Raw genomic sequence first — 13,183 nt, 5'->3', positions numbered from 1 at the left:
CGGGACAGTCTGCAAGGGAGTCATAGCCTTCAGTTACCGAAACCTACACAAGGTCGGGCCAGACTTAAACCAAGGCTGTTGTGTTTCTTCTGGAGGCTTTAGGGGAGAATCCATTTCCTGTCTCTCTTAAGAGGCTCATGATCCTTGCAACTTTAAACCAGCATTGGCAGACTGAGCATTTTATATTGTTACTCCAGTGTTCTCTTTCCTGCTTCCCTTGCCCACACTTAAGAACACAGTGATTACATGCTGTACACCCAGATAGTCTACAGTCTCTCTAAGGTAGGCTAACTAGAAAACTTAATTCCATATGGTACCTTCACTTCCTTCGCCATTGATGCTAATATATTCATAAGTTCCAAGACTAGAATACAGCCACCTGGAGGGCCATTACTTTGCTTTGCACAGCTGTTTCCTGACATTCTCAACACGGCTCTGAATCACTAGTCCAGTTCTTTTGACTGTCTCTAAGAAATGAGGAATCCCCTCAACAGAAAGTGCGTAGATATAAATTTGAGTTAGTATTTTCATCAGTCAAATGCACGTATAGATATCTCATCACTGGTAACGTGAGCAGACAAACAGATCTTTACAATTTTTAAACATAATTTTTAGTTTTAGAAAATTTCAAATAAGAGCCAAACATGATGGTACATGCCCTTAATCTCAGCACTCAGAAAGTAGATCTTTGTGAGTTCAAGGCCAGCCTGGTCTATAAAGCAAGTTCCAGGACACCCAGAACTGCTACACAGAGAAACCTTATCTTGAAAAACCAAAATCACCATCAATGGTCTTTCAGTTACTGACTGACATAATATTATCTTTAAAACATCTGCAAATAAGTCAAGTTTGTAACCATTTGTTATTTTTGTTGTGGATATTAATAACTCCCTGGATTTCCCAAGGTTTTGTCATAAGAAATAGAATCTATTTTAATTAGACAAAAGTCACTGGGGAATAAAGAAATCCATAGGGAACTCTCAGGGCCGTGACTCAGAAATGGAACATCAAATGAGCTCTTTCTTCTTTCTACATCTCTAAGAACTGGAGTGAGGAGAGAAAGTTAGTACCTTTGGCTTAATGACAGTAGCAGGAATACATAAAAAAGCTAAGCAACAAGGAAACTCGTGCAGCTTTAGTGACCTCTCTAGGTGTACATTCATTTAGTTCTATGGCTACCCATCCATTTGCCTACCTACGTACCTACCTACCTATGCACCTACCTACCTATCTATATACCTACCTACCTATATACCTACCTACCTATATACCTACCTACCTACCTACCTATATACCTACCTGCCTACCTACCTCTATACTTACCTAGCTACCTATCTATGTATGCACCTAGCTACCTACCTACCTATATATACCTACCTACCTACCTACCTATATACCTACTTACCTACCTATATACCTACCTACCTATATACCTACCTACCTACCTATATACCTACCTACCTACCTACCTACCTACCTATATACCTATATACCTACCTAGCTACCTATCTACATATGCACCTAGCTACTTACCTACCTATGTACCTACTTACCTATCTACCCACCTACATGTCTCTTTTTGAGGTTTCTATTTTCCAAATTCTAAGAGGCTCTGCTGAGTCTAACATAGAGCCTGCCTATTTCTGACCTGGTTTGAATTTCAGTTTTCAAAATGTTAGGACAGATTTAATGACCCTATATGAGCCCGGGAGCAAGGTTAAAGGAAATGGTCTTTGAACGCCACAGGATTGTCAACCTCCACAACCGACTAATTACAGAGAAACCTGCCTGCACTTCATAAGGAATTGGGGACTACTTGGATCTCAGTTTCCTAACTGAAAAGCGGGTGGTGTACTAGACAAGCTTGTAAGGTTTCTGACAAGGTGTTCGGTGATTTTTGAGATGGTATCGCGCACTGCAGCCCAGGTTGGCTTCAGACTCATGACAGCGCTCTTGACTCCTGCCAAGCTCTGGACTCAGAGGCACTAACCACACTCCTAACTAGGCTGCTGACAATTTTAAGGTGTTACCTACCTGTCTCATTGTATCTCCCTAGATGGAACACCATTGAGTTAGTCAACTGACTGATCCATTCATGAACACAGGCCTGCACATTCACTCCCTACCAGGAACTGCTAGAGAAGACAGGAGCAGCCCAGCCCTCATTGTCTCACCCACTGGCCAGTATCAGCTGGACACAAACCAAAGAAGAGTTCTCTTCAGGAAGTCATGATGCATCCTAACTGCTAATGGGAAGGAAACACAGCAAAACAACCAGGGCTCTCAAATTAGTGACAACAAAAGAAATTAGTTTCAAGGGACCCCACCCCTGGAATCAATCTCTCTCTCTCTCTCTCTCTCTCTCTCTCTCTCTCTCTCTCTCTCTCTCTCTCTCTCTTTCTCCTCTCTCCCTCCCTTCCTCTCCTCCCCCCCTCTGTCTTTTGATTTTTTTGAGACAGAATTTCTGTCCTGGAACTTGCTCTTGTAGACCAGACTGACCTCGAACTCACAGAGGTCCTCCTGCCTCTGCCTTCAGAGTGCTGGGATAAAAGGCATGCACCACCACCACCCAGCTTCCCCTGGAATTTCTAACGTAAACCAAAATCATCTGAATAAGGTGATTCTGGAACCCCAGTTTAGAAGCAAGATTATATATTCTGGGTGTGTCTAACCCTCAGCTAAATTCAACAGCAGAGGAGGAAGGCAGAACTCTTGTTTAGCTGGAATTTTTAAAAAGACAGAAAGATAAACTTTCTTATGGTACCTTCACCCCATGCTCATGCAGCAATTTTGAGCAAGTGTTGAGAAAATACCTGCTCTGGGCAGACAAACTACTCAGGGTGCCCAGGAAGGCAGTGCTTTGGACACACACCCTTGTCCACACTGCCCCAACCATGGTGCACCTTGGGGAGAGAGTGCAGGCCGATTTTAGTGATACTTCCTTTTGCGACACGCCCTGGTGTGGCCTATTTATTCAGAACAACTGAAGAGCTATCATAAAACACCAAAGAGGTTCTAGCTGGTTTACAGCCCTACTCTTGTAAATAAATAAATAAGGCGCGCGGGGGTGTGGGGTGGAGAAATTTCTACTTTCCCCAACCATTTCCGACTGAGAAAGCCATGTTCCCACACTGCATGGAGGAGCACAGCTGTAGAAACAAACCGTAGTATTCCTATTGGGCTTTTGTCCGGAGGTTCCCACCAGCTCAGCAAACAACCAGCCTGTGCAAGGGTTAACTCTTTAAAATTCTCATCCGCTGAAGGCTGGCTCTTGTTGCCTAGTGACTGCTGCGTGGCTTCCTGCTGTCACTCACCTTGTCTCCAGAGTTATCCTCTGCTTTGCTAAGGAAGGTTATGATTGGACAAAGGTGACATCATAGCAGAAGGAATTACATTGCTTTGTCAAGACAGCCACCAATAAGATGACCCAAGAGTTGGTGGCAGCGTGTTCAGTTTTCTTTGTTTTAGTGCCTTTCACAGAGCTAATAAATTCAATGGACAGTCTCCTGTTTCTTGGAGCGCCAGCATTGCAGGTGTTGCGGATGGATTTTTGCCCATATAAATATTCCTTGACACCGTGTGGATTCTCTTCACACCATTTAATCAATGCTAGTAGCCCAGCCAAACCTTCCCTGCCAAGGACTTGGCCAGCGCTCTGGAAGCTGCAGATCACAGGCAGCAAATGACTGCCGGCGGCTCATTATCACACCCAGGCTGCAGCACTGCATTCTGCCCAAGGCAGCTCTCCCTGGTGCTCATCTGAGAAGTGCCTGAAGTGCTTCCGAAGCATCCTTCTCAAGGATGGCTTCAGAATACAACACAAGGAACCAGAGGAGGAAAGGAGAGGAAAGGTAGTGAGTGAAGCTAACAGCCTATTTACTTTTAAAATCAAGCAGTTGGAGAAATCCCACAGTTAGACAATGAACACAGCTCTTTGAATACATTTGCAATTGGCATCACACACACTGGCCCCGCTCTGAGAATCAAGCCTTGCTGTGCTTGTTTTATTCTGTATCTTACACCGTGGACACTCTTGACTGTGTCGGCCACTGAAGGCACTCCCTGAGCGATTGCAGGGTTGCTTGCAGCCCTACTGTACTTGGCTGCTGAATTAAATCCTCAGTTAAATGCTCTCTTTTCCTTGGTAAATATTTAGTATACAGCATAGTCACTGCTGGTATAACTGGATAATTGCTTCCAACTAATGCTCTATTTCAAAAGCTACAACTCCATAGGAAGCTTAGTTGATCTGCAACAAAGGCAGACCCCCATGGGAAGCTAAGAGAGTGAATTCTTTTCTGTGATCCTGCTGGAAAGCAAGGAGAAAGAGATTATCTAGATGATTACGATGATAACGATGCGCATGTACCGCATGTATCAGCTGAAACCTGGGAGGACATTCTGCCTCTCCCCAAAGCTGGCTGCAAGGAGCTCAACATCATTATTACTTGCTTATCCTCAGAGTGAATTAAAGCTGGCCATGTATTTCTTGGGGGCATTCATTTAAAAAGGGAAGTATTTACACAGAACCAAGCCACAGGAATACACCTATACTTTGAATTACCAAGCACTTTCAGGAAAAAAAAAACCATACAGTTTTAAGAATTCAGATTGGGAGCTGGAGAGATGCTTCAGTGGTTAAGAGCACTTACTGCTCTATCAGTTAATTTATTCTATTATTTTATATTTTACCATGAGGCTCGTGGTTTGTTACCTCTTGCTTCCTGGGCAGTTACATGGCTTCTCCTGGGTTAATTTAAGACATAAGAGCTAGCTAGGAATAGGCCTAATCTATTAGCCAAAACAGCTTTATTCATCAACCAATAAAAACAACACATAGAGCAGGACGTCCCACATGACCTGTCTTTTCCTCTGTGGAAGGACAATGTGTTACTATCCAGCTTTGGCTCTGGAAAATAATGTTGCTGGCGATGTTACCAGTATTTTAGGGCAGAAGTCCTGGCTCTTTGAATCTCAATAGGTGAATCCTAGCCACCTGTCCCAGTGCCCAGCAAGGAAGAGTAACAGTGAAGGTTAGGAAAAACAGGGAAAGGGGTCTGGTGATATCCAGTCTGTCTTCAAGAGGCTAAGAGAAACTGAAAGATTTTATAGGAAATGGTGAGAAAGGGGGATGGAGCAGGCACCCCTGGTGAAACAATGGCCTTGCTCAGGACAGGGGTCTGGTCTTGCAAAGGGATCTGACAAGGCTGGTATCACCAAGGGGAGCAATTCCCATGATTCCTCCTGCTCTGAGGGCAGCATTAGGGCTATGTCTCCCATTTGGGGGTGATCTGGCTTGTCAGGCTTGGTGCGAGTACCTGGCCATGAAGATGTTTGTCAAGCAGAACTAAGAGCAACGGGGAGGGGGCAGTAAATAAAGAACCAGAGAAGAGCAAAATGGAATTGGTCAGGCTAATGATGGGCACCTTTCATGTCCATCATGGCTGTACATGTATCTTGAGATATTCCTTCCAATTCTTCTGGTTTTTACCTAGAAGTACAAACCTGATCATACAATAACCTTATTTTAAATTTCCTGAATAATGTCCATTATTAATATTGCATTTCAAAGTGGCTATAAACCATTTTGAATTTCTCAAGTTTTCCCACATCCTCATACAAGCGTCAGTTCTCTCTCTCATATATACAGTAACACACACACTCTCTTCAGGCAGTAGTGACAACAACCCTATAATCTCACAGTAACACAGCCGCTGCAGGGCTACATGAGACCCTGCCAAAACAAACAAATAACTCAAGTGTTGGTGACATAGCAAAAAACTGAACCTGAGTTCAAGCCCCCAAAACCAAAGTGGAATGAGAAAACCAACTCTCCAAAGTTGTCCTGTCTTCTATATATGCACACAGGCATATGCATGTGCACTTACACACACTCATGTAAAAATTAAAATATTTTAAAAACACTTGAAATGGAAAGCTTCGACTACTCCACCCCACAAATAAAAGAACAAAGCACAAAAATGTTACAAAACGGCTTTTACTCTGCAACTTTATCATAATGAATTGCATCTCTTTGGTAAAAATAAACTTTATAAACATTTTAAGAGTCAGAGATTAGATACAAAAACTAAACAATTGTAAGTTGTTTTACTGTGAGCAAAGAGTGGCAACTGAGAAGAGGTTCACTTGTGGCTGGTCATCTATTGGCAGTTAAATTCACAAGATTTTATGCTACATCAGAAACAAGGAAACAATTTAATAACAAATTTCTTTACTCAAAAAGTATTCTTATATTTTGTTTAAAAATAAATAAGTTACAATGAATTGGCAATTATACATTTTATACACTATATGATGGCAACATAATACTTTAAAATTAAGCACTTTGTTTAATAAAAAAAAGTACAATTTTGAAAACAAGTTTGACAATGGCACTGGCAGTTAGATGCAAAGAATATTCTTGAAAAATGGCAGGTATAACATTAAAATACTCTATTGTGTCTTTCAATAAATATTTGACTACATCATTAACACATTGGAGTAAACTTTAATCAAAACTTACACATTTCAAAGTAAGAAAGAAAAAACCCTATGACACATACGTAAACTAGAAAGCCTCAGAAGTTGCTTTAGAAAATGCTATGGTTTTTGAAGGGTGTTAAGTAGTCTTCTATTTGGGGTAACAGTTTGGAGGCTTTGGGGAGCACTCCCACCTGCAGCCTGAGTTGCTATAAAAGGCCTCCCAGTCTACAAACATACAGACATTGCCTTAACACTTGCTCTGGCTTTGAACTGGCTAACATGTGTGTATTAACTGACCATTTAGTAGGAACCCTTTACAAATGCCTCAAACAGTGGAAAAAATAGAGATGCTCAACTTTACAATATACAAAGGAATCTAATAAGTCATGCTGGCTCCAAGAACAGGCAAGGGTCCCAGGTGGAAAGGGGTGCCGCACCCCTTGCTTTTCTACTGATCTAGGCAACGTTTTCATTTTGAATTAAAAAGCAAAAGATCAACTAATTTAGTAATATATTGCACAAACAAATTTCAAAGATGTATTCAAGAAACACAGATTCTCTTGGCAATGTGGAAAATAAAGATAACAGTGCCAAGACACAGCTTTTACTAGGGATCCATTAAAACTGAAACGGTTGCAACAAAATTCTTATTCTGATATAAGACAAAGTATACCTTAGCAAAAACAAGTTTAACAACGTGGATGTTGTCCCTGGTTTCTAGGTTATGTTTATTACATGAAGTGTGTTTAACTGTGGGAATTTCCAGTCCATGAGGTTTGGAATGACTTCCTTAAATGGAAGCTTCCCACTATGTCTCCAAGCAGGAGCGCCATCCCCAAGAACATCACAAGGGGCCAGAATGAAGAAGGCTCTCCCCTTGAGATGGATGCCCGGACACAGCAGCACATGGAGAATGAAACACTGAATTCCACACGAGAACTAAGTGCAAACTGTTAGGGAACGCTGCTGCTGGCGCGCAGGCAGTTATCATCTTTGCTAATGGCTACAGCTTTAAATAAGAATCCACTGAAGAGGCAAAGAAAAGATTTTCAGCTACTGCCTAACAGGCATTTTGACGAGGTCTCTTCGAGCAAAGAGCAATTCTCTCCTCCTACTTCAGGTCATTTCCTCTACTTACAGAAGAGCTAACAAACAGGAACTTGGAGAACACTTGTAGAGAATTTCAGAACAGATCCTGGACACTGTGTGAGCCCTGTCCAGAAGGCCATGGTGATTCACTTCAAAATACTGTGCTTACTCAACTGAGCTTTGTAGCTGCTTTATGACTGACACCATGGCAAAGCATACTTTCAGTTGGTACTGTATTCACTGTTTGCAGTAAAAGACTATCTTCACATAGCTGGTTTTTGGCGAAATAACATTAATGAGTTAGGAAGATTTAAAATTCCTCATCCTGCATTATCAATAAAAGAAAAATGTCAATATTTTAGTAGCACCCATTCCATTAATACAGCTATCCATATTTAATTATAACTAACATGGAAACAAGAGTGTATTAATGCTGTTAAAGCTGAAAATATGGTCAGTTAAGAAACATGCTTTAGTTTTTCTTCTCATTTGACAGTTTTGCCCAAATAAAATTAATAAGTAAAAATGAAATATTTGTCTTTAAAAAAAATCCAAGAAATGCTTTATAGTCATAAAAACATTTCAAAGCAGGAAACTAACCTGAGCCTGTATGTGTGTGCATACAGCAAGTGTATCTATGCCTATAAATTAGAAAAATGCAAAGAAGGTCACTGCCTGGGATGCAGGGTGCATCATGAAATAAGACTAAACTTTCTCAAAGTTTCTCCCACCACTGTAAAAAAATATATTTGTGAGCTACAGTATTAGTATCCCTGTTCTGAATACTATAGTCAAACTGTGATATGAAAACTGTCTCATATAGGCAGTTTTGTTGAAATACGTAAAATATCTTGGCCAATGCCGTTTGGAATAGTAATATAAAATATTTTATCATGGATTAATGGCACATAGAGGTATTACATTGCCTCTTAAAAAGTTCTGTATAAGATCTAATTTTTATACCTATTTTGAAATCCCTGAAGATGTTTATATCTACAGTTTCCTATCAAATGTTTTAAGTCTATTCATTACACATATAACTTTAATTTATACAAAGCTTAGAAAGTTTTGTCCTCAATGACCTACTTTTACTTAAGATGTTACAACATGTCTTCCCAATATTTCATCACACTATGTTTAGAAAACAAACGCAAGATTCTCTTTTAAAGTGTGTAAAGGTGTATGTTATCCCATGATACACTCTGACTGTATCCTCTCACTGGACAATTTTTACTTAACAAAGACAGCTAGTAGCTAAAACTCAAACAACACTTGCAAAGTACTCTGGGAAAGGGTAAAGGCCCCAGGGATGCTGTGCATTAACTGTGAGGTAAGAACATTTCAAAGATATTGCAGTAGGAATTCCCATCTGGAGATGAGCCACACCCCTACAAACCAGAGAACCTTCTAGGCATCTAGGATCGTTTCCATTTATGTTTGGCCATGCTCATGCTGCAACAAAGAATAACTTAAAACAGTAAGACAAAAGGTGTGCATTTCACCTCTGGATTATGTCAGGAGAGGAGCATGTGAGAAAGATGCCAGCCTGTGCTTAGCTACATGAGTAACTACAGTTGACTACACAATGGGAACAAAAGTGAAAATACTGAGCTATCAATTCTTGTATTTGACCAATTAACAAAAGAGATTGATTTTTTTTCCCCTTACAAGTTTAAGACAGAGGCTGAGAATTTTCTTATACAAAATTTTCCAAATCTGGGAGACAGTTATTCACAGAAATTGTTTGGGGACTCTTATATCAGATTTACAATTAGTCATGATCCTAAGAGCAACTGTTTAATTGAACAAAACAAAAAATTAAAAGCAACCAAAAAAATATTTAGAAAGAAACAAGTGGCACTCCTCCCTACCCTCAAGCTAAGAAGTCCGCTATGGCTCTGATATCCCTTGTGAAGAGTTAAGTAGAAGAGTATTGCCACACTTTAGTAAGTATTCCTACTTCTTCCGGTGTTTCTGACTCTGTGCCTTCGCAGTACTTATGAGGGAACCAAGGCAGGTTCGGATTCCAGCAAGGTGGAGCAGCGACCCCGCTGCTTCTTTGAGTTCCTCGTCAATTTCTTGACATGACTGTTTCCTCTTCTTTTTGCCTGGCTGTCCTTCGGGAGCACTGTCTTCATGAGCTTGTGGTGCATAGCCGCTGTCTCCCAGACGATCGTCCTCATCATCAGCATCCGTGTCCTCATCACTGTGGAAGCCCTCGCTGCCATCACTTCCCACATGGCTACTCTTCGGGATGAATTCATACACCTCATCCACAGAAGACAGGGAAGACACGCTCGCCCTGGATGCGCAGCGCTGAGCCGACATGCTACTGGCACTGTAATTGTGGTCTGCTTTCGGGTCGATGCTGGTGGCTGGAGGATGGCTCTCCTGCAGCCGCGCAGCGCCGGGGGCACTGAATGCACCGCTGTAACCCCTCTTCTTCTGCAGTGATGGCTTCTCACCTGTGGGAAACAGGACTTTATCAACAAGTCAGAGGTATCTGATTGCAAAAGCAGACCCCCAAACTCTCACTTTTGAGTAATAAGAGCTTGGAATCTGTAGTTTTGTGGCATTTTTCCCCATAATTCAATTTCTAGATCTGAAACATTTAAAAACCATTTGAAAGATGGCCTGTCCTTTTGGTGGAACATAAAAGTTACTTTGTACTATTTGCAAAGAATGTCTCCGTACCACTGCTTGACAATTTCCCTGTGGGTATTTACACTGTTCCAAGTTTGTACTAGTACAAGTAATGCTGCAGCAAGGATATGTACTGGATATCTCTCTCTCTACCCCCCCCCCCCTCTCCTTTCTCTCTCTGAGGCGTAAGAATTGTTAAGTGCTGAGTGAAAAGGTATTTTAAATTCAAGTATGCTCAAATTACTCCTGGGTGGCCGTAACAATAAACAGTGTATGAAAAACACCTACTTACATACTCCATTAGCAATCATTTACATTTTTTATTTCCTAAATTAAAGGCAGTATCTTAAACTTACTTTACATCTCCCCATATTTCTTCTTTTGAGAGCCACTTTCACATATTTTGCTGACTTTTCTGCTCTCCTGTTCTTACTAAACCAAACAAATCCAGTAAGAAACAAATAAAATAAAATTAAAAAAATAAAAGCAAAATACTGCTCGTGGACATGAGACCTACAACTGGGATAAACAGCTTCCCCTTCCAGCAGGTGTCAACTGTAAACAGCTTCTCGCTTGGGGGCCCTGTGCCCACTCCCCCTTAGTGCTGGCACTTTGTGCAGTCACATTTGCCAGTCTCTGCCCAGTCTCTTTAAGTTCATGTCCGTATCAGTACAGTGTCCTAAAGACACTGCCTTTCCAATACCTCTGGCTCAACCTCTCTGCTTCCTCTTCCCACAGATCCCGAGACTGAGTCCCTGACTAGTGTGGCAGCTGTGGGACCTGTCTGCTTATTTCTTACTTGTTAGACCCTTTACAGACATGATATTAATCTTATATCTATTACACATAGTTTAAAAATTCTCCCAGTATTCTGCATTGCTTCTCTTACCTTTTGTGGTGCTTAGGGTCAACTTGCCCAGGCCTTGCACTTGTTCGGCAAGCCTTCTAAACACACTCAAGTCCCCAGCCTCCCAGCTAGTCTCTCATTTCTCAGTTTGGACACAGGTCTTACACATCCCAGGCTGGTCTGGAACTTGCTATCTAGCCAAGGGGGATCCTGAATTCCTGGTTCCTGGTCTTCTTGCCTCACATCCCAGGTGCTGAGATTACAGAAGTACGGCACCAATCAAAGAACTTTAATTAAATTTTTCATCATTTTCTCATGGTCTTTGCAATTGTACCTTAACACTTTTCCTACTCCAAGCTCTAAATATCCTTTTAAAAATTATTTTGTGGAGCGTGGAGGTCATGGGAGAGTGTCGAAGGGGAGAGGGGAATAGAGAAAAATGTATAGCTCAGCTGAATCTAATAAAAGCAATTATTTTGTGTATATGTACATGCACCCGGGACTGTGCACGGATGCCAGAGGATAGATAGCCCGAGAATCAACTCTCCCTTCTACCACACAGGTCCCAGGACTGAACAAAGGATAAGGGTGGATGGCAGGCACGCTTACCCACAGAGCCCCCCACCAACCCAAATGATAAACACCCCCAACCACAGTGTGCTCACAGCTTTCGTCTTTATCCTTAGCCCCTCAAGCTTACCTTCTGGAAAGCATTTCTGCCTCCTCCATTTATTCATCAACACAAAAATCTCCCACAGCATTAACTTAATTTTTTCAAATGATTATATAAATAGAAATACAATACAACAGAAACTGAGTCATTCAGATGAATACACAATTTAGTGGAAAAAAAGTAAATTCTGCTATGACATTAGCCATCTTGAATTTTAAACCATTAGTTTGAAAAGGCATTTATAAAATTTATTTTAATAAAAGAAAAGAGTGATTGCTTACATTCTAAAATCTCTTGTTCTATTGAAGTATTTAAAAGTATCATTGCAGTGGCAGCATCAATATCAGATTCTGAAAATAGAAAAGAGTGGTCGCATTAATGTCAAAAATGTCAGCATTAGGACTTAGGTGGCCTGGAGTCATGACATACACCTTCAAACCCAACATTTAGGAAGCAGAAGAAGATTGTTTTGAGTTCAAAACTAACCTGGGGCTGGGGAAATGGCTCAGCTGTTAAAGGCTAGGCTCACAGCTGAAACCAAAACAATTCTTATTGATAATTTCTGAAAGAGTATTTTATGTGTATTAGTGTTTTGCCTACATGTATATCTGTGCAACATGGTTTGCCTGATGCCCGCAGAGGCTGTTCAAGGCCATCAGATCTCCTGTTTTTTTTATCTTGTGTGTGTGTGGGGGGGTATTTTTTGAGACAGAGTATATCATTGGTCTGGAATTTTCCAATTAGGTTAGCCTAATTGGTAAGGTAGCCCCAGTAATCCCGCCTCCCTAGAACCTGAACTACAAACACCTGGCTTTTTCACATGGGTTCTGGGGCTTTGGACTGCGTTCTCTCTTCTCTTCCAGCACTACACATTTTGCCTCTGTGTTTGGAAACAGGACCTCACTATATCACATAGACTCGCCTAAGAATCCTGTCCTCTGCCTCTGGATTTTAAGGTCTATGCCTCTACACAGGGTTTACAGAATGACCTCAAGCTGGGTATTCTAACAGGGACACAAGAATCATGAATTCCAGACTAGCCTGGGATACAATGTGAAATCCTGTCTCAAAACTACATAGGTAGGGCCTCGGGACAGCTCAGAAGGTAAAGGTGCTTGTGGCTAAGTCTAACTATCTGAGTCGCATCACAGGAGCCCAACGTGGTAAGGCGAGAAGCAACTCCTGCAAGCTGTCCTCTGACCATTCCCACGAATACACCACAAACAAATAAATGTGGTAACCAGAAGGTTCTACTTCAGTAAGATAAGTACCAGGTGAGCACATCTGTAGATGTGAGGCTTTCTTCCTCTTGGTGATACTCGTCCAAATAGTTACTTGAAAAACAAATAAAATGGTGCAAGCAGTGATTATAAACTTTAGCTTAAAAGACAAACTTAACACAAGATCTAGAGATGAAGTTTTCATCAATTATATCTCACATTATATGT

General features: G+C 41.2%; 1 protein-coding gene across 6 annotated transcripts in view; it reads right to left on the bottom strand.

Moving 5' to 3' along the window:
- Nucleotides 1-5,980: 5,980 nt before the first annotated feature.
- The window catches only part of Foxn2 (forkhead box N2), a 51,619-nt gene continuing 44,416 nt past the window's right edge, over nucleotides 5,981-13,183 (bottom strand). For all 6 annotated transcript variants that reach the window (XM_075954980.1, XM_075954979.1, XM_075954981.1 and 3 more), the window contains 2 exons: nucleotides 12,017-12,085; nucleotides 5,981-10,037 (listed from right to left, as the gene is read on the bottom strand). In XM_075954980.1, coding sequence (XP_075811095.1) covers nucleotides 9,529-10,037; nucleotides 12,017-12,085 — 578 coding nt within the window. In that variant the 3' untranslated portion in view covers nucleotides 5,981-9,528. The remainder of the gene's footprint in view (nucleotides 10,038-12,016; nucleotides 12,086-13,183) is intronic.

The sequence above is a fragment of the Microtus pennsylvanicus genome, chromosome 21, assembly GCF_037038515.1.
Source record: "Microtus pennsylvanicus isolate mMicPen1 chromosome 21, mMicPen1.hap1, whole genome shotgun sequence".
Taxonomy (NCBI): domain Eukaryota; kingdom Metazoa; phylum Chordata; class Mammalia; order Rodentia; family Cricetidae; genus Microtus; species Microtus pennsylvanicus.
The sequence above is the reverse complement of the archived record's forward strand: the minus strand, read 5'-3'. Positions and strand labels throughout refer to the sequence as shown.